The sequence below is a fragment of the Myripristis murdjan genome, chromosome 13 (assembly GCF_902150065.1).
Source record: "Myripristis murdjan chromosome 13, fMyrMur1.1, whole genome shotgun sequence".
Classification (NCBI taxonomy): domain Eukaryota; kingdom Metazoa; phylum Chordata; class Actinopteri; order Holocentriformes; family Holocentridae; genus Myripristis; species Myripristis murdjan.
Genome location: NC_043992.1, coordinates 12753860 through 12774235, shown reverse-complemented (window position 1 = coordinate 12774235; position 20376 = coordinate 12753860). Strand labels below are relative to the sequence as shown.

The following is a 20376-nucleotide window of genomic DNA, read 5'->3' as shown; positions in this document are numbered from 1 at the left end:
TTCACACATGCACTGGACACCGCAAGTCATCCTGACATTAGCTGCTAGCTGCACATCTGAACACAAATGTCTGCATCAGTTGTTGCACACTTTATCCTCCCAGCTCTCTAGGACCAAGTCTGCAAAACGTGCAGCTGAGCCCATGTGTGAATCGAGCAGACATACGTCCTGCTTGTGTGCCTGTGCATGTGTCCTGCTTCCTGCATGCTCTACCCTGGTGCATTTCAGAAAAGATGGAAATATATTCACAGATTTGAACACTGAATCCACAACTTGTGAGCGAAACGTTGTTAAAACACAAACGACGCCTCTTTCCTTCTGTGGTAAGGAAGACAAGGAGCTACAACCTGATTTTCACCAAAAGGCAACACGTACAGCCGGCTGTGAACGCAAGGACCGTCTAAAAGGTGCAACACCGAGAAGAAATACTACAAAAATATTTAATAACTCCACTTAAACAGTGCAGTGCCGCCAAAATCCCAGGAACCATCCTTCACCTAAACCAAACAGGGTATTTCCTGTAGGTGTGAGCGCGTCTGACAGTCTCCTGTTGTGCGCCACATGTGTGAAAGAGCAACTCTGCCTGAGCTCTGGACCTGATTCCCAGCACATTGTGTCGACTTCATGAGTGAAAACGGCTCAAGTAGTGCCAATTTTCTTGTAATTCATTTTTAAAAATGCAATTATAATAACTGTTTTCCTAATTTTGCGGCAATTTTATGGTACTTGTCTTGTATTTCTTATTGTTTAGGGTAATGTTTTGGTAATTTTACAGTAATTTCATTTTAAATGCATAATGTTTTTGGAAGTAATCAAGTGAATTTGCTCAGGTTTCAAAGGGTTAATCTCTGAATGTGATCATATTCAGCAACCATGTGGAGTTACAGTAGATCAGACTGACAGCCTCAGACAGACAAAATGACCAAATCTACATGCACATACACACTTAAGATCCACACACACACATTCCTTGGTGAATAAAAACGTGGCATGATAGGTGTGTGCTCACCAGGCATCTTTAAAAAAATTGCACACACCTCCCACATGTATGCACACATACAGTAAAGTGCGCAGCTGTCGGCACACGGGGGCTGGATGGAGCTCAAAGGGAAGAAAGAGGACGGTGGGTGGGGGTCGGGGGGTAATCGCTTCATCATTTTTTAAAAAATAAGGGGACAGTTAGGAACAATCGGTCCTTGGAAGCCATCAGTTCCTCATTAAAATGCTGCAGAGATGTCAGCATCCACCTACTTAGGACCTGACAAATGAAGAAGAATTTATGTGCGAACTGCCTGAACTCTGAAAGGACCCCCCCACCCCCACCACATCCATGAGTGTTTAGGAATCTGGGCTTGACAAGGGGCCAAGTGAATAACTAAACACAGACCCTCTCCCAACACAGGACAGCTCAGCATGTTGGATGCACACGTAAATACGCATGCAGCACACACACCAAAGCTTAAAGAAGACAAACACACTTCACGCTGTTGCAACATCTCTTGCTCTTCTGCTCGACTATCCCCCTGAGGTTTGACAGCAAGGGCTGGGCTGCTGAGATGGAAAATATACACACCAACCACTCTTAAGGTATTGATTATCACTTGCTGACTGACAACAATCATTCTGACACTGGCGTAAACCTAATCCTAATCTAACCCTAAACCCGCATCCTAATTCTAAACTAGCATCTGGAATAAGTTAAAACAAGCAATATTTCCTAATTCCTCTTTCCAAATGTTTCAACCCTTGTGAGGACATTTGGCCCTCACAAAACTGGAAGTACAGGCACAAGAACACACAGCTTCCAGTCAAAGTCATGCAAACTGTCATTAGTCGCACAGAAAAAAAAGAAAGAAAAAAAAAAAAGACGTGGTCACTCAGAGAACACTGCCTATTTTTGTTCATGATGTAGCGGGTCATTTGGTTATTATTAGCCAGCAGTGACCAGACAGCTATGCAATGGTTACAACACACATTCACACACAGTGACACATGTCTCCATGATAATGATGAAATGTCGGACACTGCCAGCCATGACTACCGTCTCGTGAGACTGAGAGACAAATAGGAAGACGCGCTCTCGAAGTGGGGGAGGCGGCCTCCAGCGAGCACTGCCTTGGAGACGAACAGATGGGATATTTACTGTATATGTGGTCATGCCACATTAAACGTGCTCTGTGGCACATTTTAAACATGAATATATCACTGTCACATTAACTGTAATATCTTGGTTCAGTTGCCAATGAGACAATAATAGCCTGGCTTTTCTCAAAATTGAAACCAACGTTTCCCATAAACCATATCGCTCTCAGTTCCCCTCCCCCCGCTGGTGCCTTTGGCTTTGCTGAAGAGAATAAACATGTTGGAAGTGATTTTCCATCAGCTTTTCACTCCTTCCACCATCTGTCATTGTCAAAAACCTGGAAAGTTGTAGCTCTGTTTGCTCTGGAACAGAAGTATGCAGCCATGTGCCACAGAGGGCCGAGCGGCAGCAGGTTTTCATTTCAACCAAAAACTCCACCAGGTGATTTCACCGATTAGTTCCTCCTCTTTGCTTGAAAATGAGGTAACCAGTGAAATCACCTGCTTAGTCTCGGTCCTCCGTGGCACATGGTTTCCTACCCCTGCTGTGGAGGAACAGCGCCCACTTCCCGTTTTGTGCCGTAAAACCAACACATTTCCCACCAAATCCAAACTGGTGCTACAAAACATAAAATGCAGAGTCAAAGCTTATCATGGATGGTCTTGCTCGTTCACTGCAATGACAATAATGTCTCAAAAATTGGCGTGGTAAGGACAACTTTTTACTCATGTAATTCACTTGGATAAATTCTGCCCGTTTGTAAACCAAAAGCCAAAAAGAGCCGACCTATGTGTCAAATCATTCCAGCAGGTCTGATAACCAACAAAGTTTTCATTTCGAATTCACAGCAACATCACCTGCACTGCATACCGATAGTGAAAAAACTAATAATAATTCTAAGAATGTCATTTGTGAAATTCCCCCCAGTGCTGTGCCCCAACAGAGGCCAAACTAAGATCTGAGTCAACAGCTGCTCCAACTGTCCCCTTAAAACAGCAGGAGATTCCCTCTCTCTCTCTCTCTCTCTCTCTCTCTCTCACGCACACACACACACACACAAACACACACACACACACTCCTCCATCCCACCTACTTGTCATGGTTGTACTGGGTGGGGCTGCTGGGGTATGTTAGATAATGAGCTGAGATTAGCTTGTGTTTGATAAGGACGTCTGGTCCCCACAGCTGTGCTAAGGACCAAAAAAATGGTCCAACTCAAAGCTTCTCCAAGGAGCATGAATGAAAAGTGAACCAAAAGCATCAGATAAGAAAAATTAATAGACAAAACTTTAATCCAACCAATGTGCCCTAAGGTGATGCTCCTGGGTCTCATAAATATATCAGGATGACTGGAAAATTCATCAAAGGAAAGATGTTTTAAGACCAATATATCAAATAAAAGAAAACTGAAAATGACTATAATCTTCAAACTGAGCATTTCAGGCTTAAAATGCTCCTTTGAACTTAAGTTTAGCTAGAACAATTGGAGACATTTACAACCCGCACAGATATTTACTGTCTTCTATGCATGCAATCCTGTGACCACAATGTTTTCACCGCCCAAACTCAACAGTTTAGCAATGGACACGATTGCAAAATAGGTGAACCATAACATCATAACCCCGTGAGTGTTATCACAGGGCGCTCATGCAGCTTAGGAAACACGGACTGCATGTGAGATAGGAGCGACTTGATTAGGAATTCACACACATTGCTGCAGGAGGAGAGGGCGGCTGCATCTGCAGGCTGGCAAGCTGAACTTTCTCAATCAGTTTGGTTGAAACTGAGTGTCTGTCAGCGGACTGAGGGTGTCGCATGAGTGAGCTGTCCTGTAACAGAGCAGCTGCTACACCACTTGGTATGGTTAGACCGATAAGGGACCAATATTAATTTTATAATTTAAAATTTAAATGTAGAATCATAACTATACAGTCAGTTTTGTAGTCATTGCTTTTTAAATTTTTCTTCTATTTTCTGGTCATTTTCTTGTTTTGTTTGTTTTTGTTTGTTTGTTTGTTTTTTGCTTGTTTGTTTTTACTGTTTTTTGCAAAAATTCTGGTAATCTTTAGGTAATTTTTCATGGATTTTTTATTAATAAAATATTTTATGTTTATTTTTTATAAATATATTATTATAATATTTATAAACTCATCATTTTTTTTTTGAATTTTTCACAATTTTCTTTTTTTCATTTTTTAGTCTTTTTTTTTTTTTTTTTTTTTTTTTTTAAACTAATTTCTTTACAAATTTCCTGGTCAAATTACTCTGATTTGTTTGTTCTTGAAAGACATCAGGACAATTTGCTCAGATTTCAAAGGGTGAAAAACCAGATTATGAGTATTCCACGGCCAAAAGGTGTAGGAGCCAGACTGGGCAGTCTGGCTCCTACACCTCAGATATAACTGATACGACACTGTTTTAATTGATTACCTGTTTACGTTGTGACTGAATAATATTGCACTGGTTGTTTATGGGAGGCTAAACAGATTTGAATGCCACAGTTTCATCAGATTCCTCCCTATGTATGCTCACGTGTTTTATAATAATTACCCTGTCAATTTCCAAGGTGGTAAGAATAAAATTCAGGTGGAAATACTGACTGTAAACATGGCCATCAACTGCCCATAGGTATATACTGGAATGCATGTTGGGACAGGCTCCAGCCGCCTGTGAGCTTGAATAGCAATGAATGGGTGAATGGGAAAGACAATGAATGAATCAATATGGGCTCTCGGCAGCTTCAATCCAAAGACGATCAATATCGGCCCTCTGAATGGGCCCTCATATCGGTCGGGCTCAAGTTTGCACCAGCTACCCTTATCTCACTTGACTGTGTTTGCATTCCTTCAGACTCTATAGACCTCTGTGTTTTTTCCCTGACCGGCACCTGGCTCTGCTTACATGCCACCACTCTCGGGTTTTTGTTTTTGGTCTTCCGACATCACAACACATCTTAAATGATTACAGAGCACGCCGCTTTTTTTTTTTTTTAAGTTATCTCTAACTTTCATATCACTCCCCTCCTTTCACTCCCCTCCTCCTCTCCTTTCTCCCAGGTCCAAGGCCACGCCTGCTATTATACTGACAGTGCTCCAGGCAATAGGCACGGTTAAAGATTAACATAAAAGGACTGAGGCACAGAAACACTGACAGGCAGCTTACATAGTCTTTCCCAATGACAATTACAGTACAGTTACCGTACTCAAGGCCGTGGAATACAGCGCATACCCGTGCACAGAAACACACACACACACACACACACACACACACACATACCTCTGTTCACCCATGCCCCACCACATTGCACTCCCAGTTCCGAGCAGGGTTAAAATTCCCTTGTGATTCTCTGTAGTGTTTTGGTTTTACCTTAAAAATAAGGCCTAATTTAAAAATAATGTTCATGTCGATTTTTCTGTAATAAGTCAAATCACACACCGTCAGTAAATTTTGTCAGTGTTATTGTTTGTGCAAATGTGCATGAATAACAGACAGAAAAGAAGACTGTACACTGGCTTTGCTTAAGTCCAGTACATGCATTGCCAATTGTGCTGTTATTAATCAAAGCGGTAAATTAAAGCTTGCAATTGAAGTCAACCCGTCGAGCCAATTTTATGCTATTTTGCTTTTCCAACACACAGATTCCATCCTCTTCACCTCCAGCTTGCTTTTTCAAGAACTGTAATCAACTCTGTGACTTCCAAAAAGTCTACGCAAAGCTCAATATCAGGGGTTGGCGACATGCAAGTTTCTTATTAGCAGTGAATGAGCCCAAAATATCTGAATGAAATGAACAAAAAGCATGAGGTGATTCATTTTACATTTGAAAAGGGATGAATAGAGGGGGTCTGAAGGGGAATTTATTAGGCGATGTGTTCTGCCTGTTGTGTGCTGTGCTTAATGCTCCTATGTGCTGCACCTACTCGCTCCAAACCAATCCCCGGCTCTAAAACACAAACAAACCCACACCATACACGCTCTTGTTTCCGCAAACACTGAGATTTGCCTTCGGTGTCATATCTCAGAAAACACAAAGTGGGTGGGCGTGTCAGCGCCATAGACATTATAGTTAGGAAGCAGCTGGAAAATCACAGGTATGAATGAGAGGAGCTGACATAATCACAGGCATGGTACCGTAGAGGATAACAGGATCTGGAGAGCTCAGGTCAGTTTGTCACAATTACAAGGATGGATGTGGGGGGGCGGGGTGGGACTGAGCATCCAATGAGTGCACAAAACATTAAGGACACACTCCATCCATGAGCCAAATCGAAAGCTTCTTCACTTTAAGTGGATGCGACTCAAAATAGGGAAGGTGCTCCTGATATTTTGCACACTCGGGGTAGATTCAGTTACAAACGAAGGTCTATTCTGAGACGGATTACACAACACAGTTCACTTTGCACAGAACAGGGGTGAGGAGAGTGGTTTTTACTTCTCAGACCACCTACCTGCTCCATGTGTGGGAGGCAGGGCTGCAACACAATGAGTCACACATTAATAGCAATTCAAATAAACTCTATAGCTTATAACTGTACAGGGATTATTGTTTTAATGTGGTATTCAGGACTTGAATAAATAGTTCATTCGGTGACACGGGTTGGGAAGTAGTGCCCAACTGGTTTCTGCGTGGCTGAGTGATCGAGGTAGATGTTTTTACCTTCCAGTATGAAGTGCATATATTTTTCAGAATGGGTGGGTGTCACTAGAGTTTCCAACATTATACAGAAAATGACAATCTGACCACCCACACCCAAAAACAAGGGAAAACCTCTGATCAATCTACACAAGGTTACAATGTGTGCTTATGCACTTAGCGGTATAAATCTCAAAGTCTTACAATGGGATAAAATCAACCTTATAAAATCCTCTGATGTTCTACTGAATAAATCTTCCCTAACATAAGACACAATCGAGGCTCACAACTGCACAGACAGTCCTCTCCCTCTGGCTTAGCAGTATACGTTAAGCAAGACCAGATAAAACTGGATTACCACTTATCATGTATTATCTGATCAATCTAGATGAGTGTGCGTGTGTAGGGCACAGCAGGATTAGGATGTAAAGCACAGCGTGTCAGCACTGCGACAGGTAGACATGAATGAGTCGCTCTAACCCTCAGCTGATACAAGCGCTATGCAAATACGGAGTGCTGCGGCCAATCAGAGAGACTCTACACAAAACAGACTCAAGGCACGGGCTCAACAGTCCTGCAAGTGACACTTAATATATCCTTTGCACCTTTTATTGTCTTTTTGTCATGCAACAGATACATGGAGAATAACTTCACATATGCTATTGTCTGGACTGTGCTGACTGAATTGCTTTAGACACTTTAAATTATTGTACTGCTGCACTCAATTACTGTAAATCACAAAACAAGAGCATCTGTTGAACGCCAAGGCAAATCTATGACTTTTAAAAGACTTTTTTATGGCACTTAGAATGAAATATACAACTAATTTCACCATGAAATCAGAAAAACAAAAAGGTTTCCGAGGGCTTTTGTTGCTTTTGATGTATGTAATCCAATTCAAGACATTTGAAGACTTCTTGGGGACCTGCAGTCACACACTGCATGTACAAAAATGGCAGTGAAGTTGGCGTGGATTTTGACTCGGCTCCAGGGTGGTTTCTAGTCCCACAGCAGTCTGAGGAGGAGCAGGATTCAGTCGCTCAGGGCGGGGCTCGCTCTACCGCTGGGCTAGCTTTGGGAAGTGGGAATGTTTCTCATGGAAAAGCTAAAGCCGTTGTTGGCCACAGCGGCAAGCTAAAACTAACCAGGCATACCCACACACACGCACTCACACACACACACACACACATACATCCTCCACTGGAACTGTGAGTCATCCACACACAGGTAACCAGCAGTCTGACTCACTGCCAGACACACACTCTCGTTCACGTCCATTGTACCCGTCTACATCCCCGCTTATGCCAAGCAAGCATTCAAAGAGCGAATTAAAACAGCACTTCTCATCATCCCTGGCTCTGCGTGTCTCCTGCTGTCTGGACAGCTGAGCTTCCAGATCAATAGCTGTTTTTCCGACTCACTATCTGATGCAGCTTCCCACATACAGGCACACTTTACCAGCAGCAGCCAACATCTACACATGGCCGAACAACTCATCCTTGCATGCATTGACAGCTAAAGTTTGTCCAATGCACCGTTAATCATCATATTATTATAAGATTTGATCCATAATCTTGGTCTAATTTATTAATTCTCTCTAATTGAAATTACACTATATTACCAAAAGTATTCGCTCACCTGCCTTTACTCATACTATGAACTGAAGTGCCATCCCATTCCTAACCCATAGAGTTCAATATGATGTCGGTCCACCTTTTGCAGCTATTACAGCTTCAACTCTTCTGGGAAGACTGTCCACAAGGTTGAGGAGAGTGTTTATAGGAATTTTTGACCATTCTTCCAAAAGCGCATTGGTGAGGTCACACACTGATGTTGGTCGAGAAGGCCTGGCTCTCAGTCTCCGCTCTAATTCATCCCAAAGGTGTTCTATCGGGTTCAGGTCAGGACTCTGTGCAGGCCAGTCAAGTTCATCCACACCAGACTCTGTCATCCATGTCTTTATGGACCTTGCTTTGTGCACTGGTGCACAGTCATGTTGGAAGAGGAAGGGGCCCGCTCCAAACTGTTCCCACAAGGTTGGGAGCATGGAATTGTCCAAAATGTTTTGGTATCCTGAAGCATTCAAAGTTCCTTTCACTGGAACTAAGGGGCCAAGCCCAGCTCCTGAAAAACAACCCCACACCATAATTCCTCCTCCACCAAATTTCACAGTCGGCACAATGCAGTCTGAAATGTACCGTTCTCCTGGCAACCTCCAAACCCAGACTCGTCCATCAGATTGCCAGATGGAAAAGCGTGATTCATCACTCCAGAGAACGCGTCTCCACTGCTCTAGAGGCCAGTGGCGGCGTGCTTTACACCATTGCATCCGACGCTTTGCATTGCACTTGGTGATGTGTGGCTTGGCTGCAGCTGCTCGGCCATGGAAACCCATTCCATGAAGCTCTCTGCGTACTGTACTTGGGCTAATCTGAAGGTCACATGAAGTTTGTAGCTCTGTAGCAATTGACTGTGCAGAAAGTCGGCGACCTCTTTGCACTATGTGCTTCAGCATCCGCTGACCCCTCTCCGTCACTTTACGTGGCCTACCACTTCGTGGCTGAGTTGCTGTTGTTCCCAAACGCTTCCATTTTGTTATAATAGAGCTGACAGTTGACTGTGGAATATTTAGGAGTGAGGAAATTTCACGACTGGATTTGTTGCACAGGTGGCATCCTATGACAGTTCCACGCTGGAATTCACTGAGCTCCTGAGAGCGGCCCATTCTTTCACAAATGTCTTGTTTCACAGTCTGCATGCCTGAGTGCTTGATTTTATATACCTGTGGCCAGGCCAAGTGATTAGGACACCTGATTCTGAACATTTGAATGGGTGAGCGAATACTTTTGGTAATATAGTGTATATCTGGAGCAGTGTTCTGCCAGTTTGCAGGTATTTGCCTTTAATTTAAAAAAATAAATAAATAAAAAAAAATCCTACACTGTGCTGTCAGCACTGTTCATCTCAAATATGGTGGGAATTCCTCCCTGACAACAGCTAATGAAAATCTTTGCAAAACTGTAGCTATCTTGACTTAAAATAATACTGCAGAACCTAGAAAATGTTCTTGGAGCCCAATATGTTCCTACACACTCCAAATTGCAGAACCCTGATGAAAGCTTTCTACAAATTGCAGTGTTTTTCCTGTACCAATAAAGAGTTTTTTTCCAGGCCTCAAACACTTTTACACCAAGCCAAGATTAAATTTCAGGGGGAAACACTAAATACTTAAAATTTCAGTGAGAACTTTTGTTTCAAGGCATGAGAGTGGTCAAATTAAGACACAAAATAAAAGTTAGTGGTAGCTTCAGGCATAAATGGGTTCCAGCCTTGAAAAACCCCACACTGATTCAGCCCTAATCTGGACTACAGTTCAATCAGCTTATTAAAAGACTCTTTCATGTCTTCAGAAATCAGTCCTAGAGCCATAAATACACTTTGATCTGAAAACTGCTGCTGCTCAGAGCTTTAGGAACTTATCAGTCTGATTCCCAGCCTGGTCTGGTGCAATATCTTTGCTTACTGTTATCGGAGCAAAATGTCCCGGGCCATATCTTAATGCTTGGGTTTCACACCGAGTCACAGATGCCAGGTTTCAAACTAGGCGTGGCTGGCTGGCTGTGTGGGACAGAGCACAGCTGTATAACCACATGGCTGGGCTTAACTTTACACACAGCAGCATGGTGAAATGTTACTGGGCGGGGGAGGGCTTTATCCTTTTCTCCTATTACTACCTCCTCTCTCCTTACTTTAAAAAGGAGCAACATGTAGAGGGAGCAGCAGGATTTCTGCCAAATGTGGCCTCAACTATGAGAAACATTAACACTAACATTACCAATGGTATCAGATAGAGGCTGCCAATCATCTCGAGCATAGATATCATTTTTCCCCACAGTATTTTACCAGTATCGTTTGACAATGGTATACTTTTGTGTGAAAATGCTACAGATAGGACTTTTAACCTTCACCTCCTTCAGTTCCTCTCCATCTCTAATATCTACCCTGTCATCATCTGCTGACTCTCAAGTAACCCTCTAGATGTCCTTAGAACAAAACTGAACTTTGGTAGACTGTTGGGTTGTAGCGACCTGGGCGTGATTTGAGTCGACATGGTGGAAAAATATCATCCTTCAGCTCCCCTGGGTTGCTAATCCACAATACTGTATTGGTGTCTTTCCATTCACTTCCATAGTGCGGAAAACTAACAGTGGCGGCACATAAACAACCACAAACAGAGTGGATTATGCCAATATAAAAAACATGTTCCGGTACCATTTTCCCCTGCATAATTCACTTATTTGTGAGCATACTACCAGGTCGTTTCTTCCTAGTGCAAGGTTACTTTGTAGAAATTTCCTGCACACTACCTGCCAGAACTATTTTCCACATCAAATAAGAAAATAACAAGAAAAGAGATGTTTAATTTCCTCAAAAATGGGTACCTGGGGTTGTTTTTTATACTGGCATAATCCACTTTGGGAGCACATAGCAACTAATGAGGATATTTCACAACCATAAAGAGTCATACAACACCCAGGTAACGATACAACCCAACACTGTACCAAAGTTCAGTTTTATTTTAAACTCCATGTCATTCCCGAGTCTTGTTAGCAGCCATATGAGTTTGGTGATGTCCACCGGCTTGATGACACAAGTTCACGGCAAGAGGTCAACTAAGTGGGAACAAATCTTCCGCTGAGTGTTTCCTGTAGCAGAGTTCAAGTACATGAGTGTGCGTGAGTGTGAACGATGCGGAGTCTGAGCGAGTGGGTGTGAGTCTTTCCTGTTGCAGACGATGATGGTGGAGGTCCGGCTCAGGTGTATCCTATGAGGTCCCCTGGGACTGAGACTCCACTACATGACCGAGAGATCCTTCACCTTGTCATCACCAGTTCCCATCTCCGCCAAAGTGTGCTTAAACGAGCAGTTTTCAATGTGGGACTGCCTAGGGTCCCCAGCAAAAGGAGGAATAGTTGTATTTCTCTACAATCATTTAGAGACTGTAGAAGCATGAATAATTTAGTTGCAGGTTTCCCTTTCACCACTATTATCTCCCTCTTATAGCATGGCGAGTTCTACAATTCCAAACAAAACCAACAGTGAAAATCTTTCCATATAGATCCAAAGGACAAAATCTTATCAAATGAGGGTCCATGGCCGATTGTGTGTGTCATTTTGGAGGTCTGCGATATGAAAACGGTTCAGATCTGCTCAAATAATAAATTGCACTTGGTATTTTCACCTAATTCTCAATGTGAGCAGCCAACGTACTGGAGCCACCGACATAACTTTCAATTCATTCTGCAAAACCCCGGTGGTCATCAAGTCGGGATATGTTGACAAGTCAGCGCATCAGCCAATGTCCGTGATATTTTTAACTTTATCATCCCTTCACAGGCCGTCTGCTGTGCTTGTGCTTACAGTTGAGACTGCAGAACCAGAGGGAAAATGTCTAACCATGTAAAGGCAGGCAGACAGCTGAGGAAAAAACTCAACCCAACCCAAAACTACTCTACCCTGCTCACTCCACACTTCTGTCACAGCCTTGGGCCAGAAATATCACCAAAAGCCAAACCAATCAAAATAAAAAAAAAAAAAAAAAAAAAAAGCCCCAAGCAAGGCACTTTTCTGAGGGAAAACTCTAAAAAGCAGCTGCCCCAAACCAAGTCCAATGGAAACTGTAGCTGCTGCAGCTACATGAAGGTTAGATTAGAGATGTACATTGGAAAAAAGAATTGACAAAAGAATATTGATGTGGTTTTTGTGCCAAGTTAAATAACACAAATGTAATTGGCAAATGCATGGTGCTTTTTAACCACACGGTTCACAGACTATGCCCAACGGTTGTTTCGCAATCTGTATTTTTCTCAGACAACCGTTCTTAAATTAGACCTATACATTATGGGTAAAACCGGACATTAACGGGCCAACGCTGCAACTTTTCTAGGCTTCACCCGCAGTTCAGGTTCAATCTGTACTACATATCCTGCAGCTCTGTTCCAAACCTAATCATCTCCATCAACAAGCTGTCATCTAAAGAGGCTTACATCAACCTTAGCAGCTGTATTAACCACAGACTGAGAGCCTGTGTTAATGCCGGCTGCAGAGCGGCAGTGAAAGCTGGAAGGTCCTGCCCGCCAGGTGACCTTGATGCAGCAGGTCAGCTGACCGACACAGTTTGACCTCTGAGGAACAGCCCTCCCTTGCTGCCTCATTTGTTCACACTTTTGTCTTCTGCCTGTGTGCAATCTGCCTGTAAATCTTGCCTAATGTTCATGGCTAGTTTGTCTCTGGTCCCCTGCTGTGCGGGTAATCTCCCTGGCTCATTACTGAGAGACAGATCAGCAGATTATAAGATGGTCTGAGAGACTCCAAGGATAAACTTCTCCAAATATTACAAAAAAAAAAAAAAAAAAAAAATAGCCCAGGAAGATGATGTTTTCATTCAATTCTCTTTTGTTTCAGTGTTTCCTACTCCTGTTATTTTGCACACCCTCATAATACTCAGAATGCTTCTTTAATTTTGCTGCTGTAGGCGTCAACTGGATTATGCTACAGCCTCCATTTTCTCCATTCATGTCATTGCATGGCAATTTGCCCATAAGCATAACATAAGTTTCAGCCACCTCATTTCATTCATCAGGGGTGATTTGAAGTCCATACATCTCTCTGTTTTAGTAAGAGTCTGAGACATTGCCAACAAGTGTTTTGCATGTGTTAATGTCTTGCACCAGTGGTAAACCACACACACATTAACAGGTGGACGGGTTGTTGACAAAGCTTTCGTCATGGAGACACTTTGTGAGCCAAAGCCAGTTCAGACAGCTTCTGGCAAACTCCAACTTAAATCCAGGGTTGGGGGTGTAGTCAGTTCATGCATGTTTTTTTAAGATCCACAGATTTCTTTATATCCAGAATTACAAGCACTTAGTATCAAGCTATATGTAAGCTGCATGAAGGTAGGACTTCTTCAGGCCTTAAACTGATTGTTTTCCTTGAGATGGTCATGACTGGAGGTCATAGTTTAACCTACTTCTCATTTACTGCCACATCACTGATTATGCATGCAGATGCCCTATTGCTCTTGACAGGGATCCGTGTACACTGAGTGCAGCAGCCTTGTAATCACTGGTGCGATAGGCTGTGAAGTTGTCTAATTATCTTAATCTGTGTCTGTCTGGCGTCTATAAAAAGACGAACGCAACCTGAAGGATTTGAAGTTTTAGGCTACAGGCCATAACAAATTATCTAAATGTCCACACTACTGGCTTGAGTTCACTGACTGAATTCATAAGCGCTGCAAGACTTTATAACCCCATTTCTCCATTTATTGGTCACGCCAAACTCCATTAAAAATATGACGGATTATTGTTGCCTTCCGTGTTGGCAAAATGGTAGAACAAAACTTCACGGCTTTTACGAACTATTGGGTGCCATTATCGTCTTCGGCTGGCATTAAATCTTTACTAAAAAGAAAAAAACAGTAGACTTTTACACTTGGTTCACACTGCCCTGTAGCCCGCTGCCACGCTGTAAGCTACTCTGCTGAGACAAGACGAAGCAATAGCCGCCGAAACAACTGTAAAAGTTTAAATTTCACCCAAGTCATTGTTTTCCGTCTTGCACGTATGCCGAATTGTAGTGCGGCTCTGTAATATTTTGTAAAATGTCTTAAATTGTGTTCAAGCTGGTATGTTCTTTCTCCGACATGCAGGGGAGCATTACCCCTGACAGATTTTTGAATGGAGTTCACATTCCCTCTCCGTGGGGGTTAACCACAGCCCACTCTCTCACTCACTAACTCCTGCAACAATGTCACTAGTGAGTCCTCTGAAGCTTTCCAAAATGCCAAACCTGTGACAAATGCAACACCCCCTGCTGCCATTAGCACCATACCAGAGTACAGTAGAGCGGAATAAAGGCGCGGCTGGCGGTGGTAACAGTGACATTAAACATACCTTGAAACAGCCGAGGTCAAATGGTGTGGTAGTCTCTCTTCTTTAAAATGACAAGAGTGCTAAATTCTTCCAGGCGAGACTGAAGTGTGAACAGCGGCAGCCTTTGGTTCGGTCTCCCCGGGGTGAATGTATTTGTGTCAGTGCAGTCAGTGACTTGGGTCTGTCAGTAAGTTAGGTAGGCGAGCCCAGCTCTCTCCTGATCCTCCCACCGCTCCCAGTCCCGGCCAGCAGACCTCACTCCTCTGCCACTATCTCAAACTGACTGAGCGGCTATCCTATCCTTCAGCTTCACTGGAGGTTTCCTCAGGATACCTCTTCCTCAGCAGAACGCCTGGCACAGTGTTATTTTCATATCTCAGTGGAATCTGGAATTATCACTGTTTTTTAAAAAGCACCTATCTTATATTTTTTTGTACCCAGTTCCCTTCTATGGAAGTTATGTCATACTGTAATTTCCCCCTTCCTTTTCTTTCATAGAAGGGCTACAGCGCACTGAAACACCAGGAAGTTCACACAGACCCATCCCACACAGTGCACTCCTGCATGAGTGATATGGTTTATTTTAGCCGAGCGGTACACCATGCCGTCATCGTTTTCTCTGCAAATACTCGCTATGGCAAATGAATAAGCAGGCTTTCACCATATAGTCCTCTGAACAAATTGCGCAGCTATCCTACAAGCATCTCCCCACCCCTTACATACTTTGATTAGCCCTTTAAAAATATTCCCCCCTAGTATGGCTACATCAAGAGCGTGTCAAATTCCCCACTCTAAGCCCTTCACTGTTGCTGTGCTGTAGAATAATATACAGACACGTTGTGTGTGGGTGGGAGAGAATAATAGGCTGGGCTTTTTTCTGCCGCGCCGTACTCCATTCAAAATGCCCAAGTTTTTTGTTTCCGCGCAGCTGTGCAAACGTTCGTGTCCGGTTGAACAATAATTAATACTTTAAATGCATCACTTGAAGCGAATGGAAAAGTCGGCAGTGGAATGATTCAGCAGTCAGCGATCGTTTAATCAAAATAAACTTTGAGAGCTGGCTTTTCCTCCTACAACTCCCCTTAGCTGAAACAGAGCGTGGTGAGCGGTACGCAGGCAGTGCACGGTGTAAAAGTTTAATTTTTTTCTGATATACAGTTCTGTTGGGTGGATTATTTATTTGCCGAATTTACCACAATACCCCCATACCTCGTTAAATATCTAAAGTCAGCTTCTGCCATGCATAGGCTTTTGCCGACGAGCAAAGAATCAGAAAACAACCACATTTTTGAATGACGTCTGGGACCACGTTTTGTCCACATGACAACTGCTTGCGCGGACCTTTGTCTGAGCCTGCCCTCTAGAAGGTGTTGGGTTTTCGGCAGTAATCATTACAAAATTAACTTCAACAGCAGGAGGACTGTTTGAAAAAGAGTTCTCATACCCTCTACTGTCAATAGAGCCGCCACTGCACCTTAAAACCGGACTCCTCCCTAGAACAAGAGAAAGTAGTAGGCTTCCAGTTTGATTTTGCAACTCTTTTTTTTTTTTTTTTTTTTTTTTTAAAGAAAGCAATTTGAAACACACCGCAGTTAAAGTTACAAACCCTTAATCTCACAACCAAAAATCAATCATTCAGGTCAATTTGGTGGCATTCCCCCTTATTTATTCCCTCTAATATTTTATGTAACATTCAGTTTTGTATTTACCTAATTTCCCCTCAGGGATCAATAAAGTATCTCTGATTTCTGATTATCACACTGACCAAATTGTGTTGTGAGTAATCAGATGAAATATGTTGTCAGTCATCAGTAATTGCTCCACTTTGCCTCCAGAAATGTACTCTATTTATAGTTTCAAAGTGGAAGCAGATGATAATTGATGCAAGGACCTCATGGTTGGGGTTTAGTGAATTGACACCCCTGTTATGAGATGCCCTACTCCCTACTTTTGCACACGTATATACACAAATCTGTTTGGTAATACTACCATTGCCTGGTTGATGTCAAAAAACTTCTGTAGAATATATGAGGATGACTTTTCTGCTCCCATTTTAACTCCACAGTGTAGACAGTAATAAACATCTCATAAAGCCACATGTAACAACAAAAGAAAGCATGAGAATAAAAAGAGAGAAACTAACTACCCGAAGAAAAACAGAAGAGGTAACAACACACCAGCCGGTCATTCAGACATTTATTATGGGTGTGTGTTATGCAACATGTGGCATGTCAGAGTGAAGGTGACCTCCACTAGCTGGTCAGCTGGCGGTCGATGCCAAAGCCAGGCTGTAATAGAGCAGCACTGCCAGAGGGGGGAGTGATCGATTCAGCCTCTAACGACCCCATTCAACACGCATCAATCCATGGTACACACACATACACACACACACACATACCAGCTGCGATGGCCAGAACTTGCTTGCCTTAAGCCATGGTTGTGCTGCACAGCAGAAAGGAAAGGTTGTATCCTGTTGACAAGGCAGAGTTAGACAGACAGACTGTACTGAGAGGGGAGGCTCTGACGCTGACCAAGCCAACCTCCCCCTCCTAACAATCCACCTCTGACATACACACACACACACACACACACATACACACACCTCTCACACATATTAAGAGAGGCAGGGTGATTTGACCTTGGAGGAATGTGGAAAAGGAAAAAAAAAAAGCACTGTACTGGAATGTCTTTGTCGTTTCCTCCCATCCCAGCTACAGTACATTCCATACCTCCCCAATCATCACTGACCAATTCACAGAGAGCTGCATTAACCACGCTGCAACGTCTCCACTCCAACTCTGCATTCACCCTGTCATTTAAAAGTCATCTGTGCGATGAGCAAGAAAAACAGTGACTGCTATTGTTATTGTAGAGAATCAAGGGTGAAGAATATATGACTACGTTGTTCATTTCAAGGCATTTCTATCTACCCACCCTTCAATCCAATAGCCAGAAAACATATATCCTAGATTAAGTTGTCTCATCCCTGTCACTGTATCAAATGGGGTTTTACATCATGATTTGAAAAGCCTACTCCCTTCATTCCTCAGATTGCAGTAAAATACCTGCTGCCTTTACTGCTACCCTCCTACATAAGCTGAGGTCATGTTTAACTCATGCAAAAGTCTTCTGGGGAATTTATACTTTAGTTCCCTGCTGGGTGTAAACATCGCCGGCATAAAATCAAGCGATCAAATCCAGGCAAGACGATGTTTGTCTGTCAATAATTGGTGTACTAATAACCCTGCAGGAAAATACCACCCCTGGGTACTCTTACACTTGACATGTCATTAGCCCGATTAATCTGTGATGCTTGATGCGTTCCAGGTGTTACGTTGTAGTCAAGAGTGTTGACCCGCGTTCCCTCAGTCTGCCTTGTTTTCTTGAGCCGGTGCTTCCCTTTGACCTCGCTTCCACTTGGTTTTGACATTCGTCTCGGTGATCCAAACGCAAGTGGACAGATGAGACACATCGCCATTCGCACCTGTCTCTGGTCATGGTTGCGCTTGTCTTTTCAATGCGACGTGTATCATCTGATCATGCCAGGCCGCATCAACTGTCAAGTCTGTGTGTTACAAGATCGGATCTTCAGAGAGCGCAATCAGAATCAGAAATACTTTATTGATCCCTGTGGGGAAGTTGGGTATTGAGATCATGCTCGCATTAGGATCCGATCCACCGCATGGCCTGGCTCGCTCTGAGGTCTGATCTCAGGGAGGTGTGGATAGCATGTGGGCAAAACCTGGAGAATTTATCGAACGTGGAATTTAAACGTCACCATTTGCTCAAGCAGGTTGCACTGATGTGTCAAGAGTCTACACACATATGCAGATACAGCTCAGTTCTCATGTAGCGCATCCGATCACAAAAGTCCCATTGCAAAGATAAATGTAACCACAGCCTAAGTCACGCATCTCGAAAGTGCCTTAGCTGACCACTTGGATTTTGTTTCTGCCTACATCACTTCATCCACTACAACAGAAACAACAGGGCTAACGCAGGTGTTACCAATGACATTAATTACTAGAAAGTGTCTGTTTATCTAAATGGAACGGAACCTTAATCGATGTCACCAGAGTTTACCCCCCATGACCGGGAGTGAGCTTGTTGTATTTAATCACAAGTGGGCAAACTGGCATATAAATAGTGAGCTAGCCAACTGGTTTGTGAAAACCAGGGGTTGTCATAGTATTAGGGCTTGTCAAACGGAGCCTGTCTTGTGGCTGCATTGCATTGTGGTCTATCGAGACTACTGTAAGTGCAAAAATTGCCATTTCTGCCTCTCCTACAGCGCATTTCTCTTGTAACTGTCAAACATCAGGGCAAAATGGCATCTTTCGAAAGAGGCCTTTTCCTCTTGATTATGGGGGAGTGACGTCAAAATCTGATGTTCACTGTTCATGCATTAGATCGCTGACTTATTTTTTTGCCAGCGAACGCCATTGTATCTGCACTGGCAATATCTCAATGCCATGTCTGTTTAGCCGTTTATCCATGGAAATAGAAAAGAATACAGCACAAAACAAACTGGACCAAGGCCAGCGAGAAAATCCCCAATAGAGCTTTTTCCCAGCAGCCATTTTGACATGAAATAGCGGGTAAACACAGCTGTTACTAATGTCATTAATTAAGGTTCTGTTCCATTTAAGCCTCTCCAGTAATTGATGTCATTAGAAACAGCTGTGTTTGCCCTGTTTTTTCAGTGGTAACATGGCTGCTGTGAAAAAGATCCACAGCTTTGTGGATGTGTAGGGTGCATATTTTCCCAATACAACTATGTTATGCTATACTTCATTAGAGAGGGTTTAGCGCAGTGCTCCTTCACACTTGCCAGTCAAGTCCAACGTGACATTCAGAGTCATATGATTCATTCATCTGGTAAGCAGCATGAAGGCAAGTGCATCTATGACAAACTTGCATGCAGTGAGAAAGAGCTGGGCAGAACACGCCCAGTCTATCCAAATAAAGTGTTGGCACATTACACTATCCATCAGTAGGAGCCTGCGTAGGCGGCCATTTTCTCCATTTATGAGCTGTGAATAATATTCAGTATAACGCTGGGAGCTATGCTAAGAGCCAGACAGGATTTTAAACTTATTTACTAACCTCAGCCGTCCTGATTTATTGATGCAATTTCTTTGACAGACACTATATTGAGGCAATTCACATTTCTTAGAATACATGAATATTTCTCAACATCAGCCCTGTGGGAAGTGAACCCCACAACCTCAACCATGTCAGCAGCATTCTCTGCCCCCGAGCTGCATTAAAACCACTGGAATGACGGATGAGTGTAAGAATCTGACTCTAGATCAGGCGTTACGCTGGCCGCAGCGCTGTAGCAGCTGTGAGAACTGACCTTGCAGCCGTGGCAGTAGCTCTCTCCATTCTTCCCTGGAGGAAGGATGATTTCCCCCGTGGGGATCAGCTGGATCGTCAGTTCCATCATCTCCTCCTCTGTGTCGCTTTCTCTTTGTCTTTTCCTGTCCCTTCTTCTGAAAGCTCTTCTTATGGGATGTCCCGTCTGGCCAAAGTTTGTTTGCCTCAGGTTATGAGGGGAAAATTCACCTTTTCCCCCCCTGTGGTCACCAAATCCTCAGGTCGAACAGAAACACAAGGTGCCCTCCAGTATAGAGGAAAATGTCCCAAGAGATGCCTGAAACGCAGAAACATCAGCGTCAGAGTTCATTTCCTCTCATCAGAAACACATTCAACGTTAAAAA

At 43.2% G+C, this 20376-nt stretch overlaps 1 protein-coding gene across 2 annotated transcripts in view; it reads right to left on the bottom strand.

Annotated features, from left to right (window-relative positions):
- LOC115370277 (unconventional myosin-Ic) overlaps positions 1 to 20300 on the bottom strand; it is a 75163-nt gene extending 54863 nt beyond the window's left edge. Inside the window, exon 1 of one of the 2 annotated variants that reach the window (XM_030067230.1) lies at positions 20013 to 20300. In XM_030067230.1, coding sequence (XP_029923090.1) covers positions 20013 to 20102 — 90 coding nt within the window. In that variant the 5' untranslated portion in view covers positions 20103 to 20300. Of the gene's footprint in view, positions 1 to 14674; positions 15236 to 20012 lie in introns of those variants that run through there. The other variant, XM_030067231.1, reaches the window with a different exon arrangement.
- Positions 20301 to 20376: the final 76 nt, after the last annotated feature.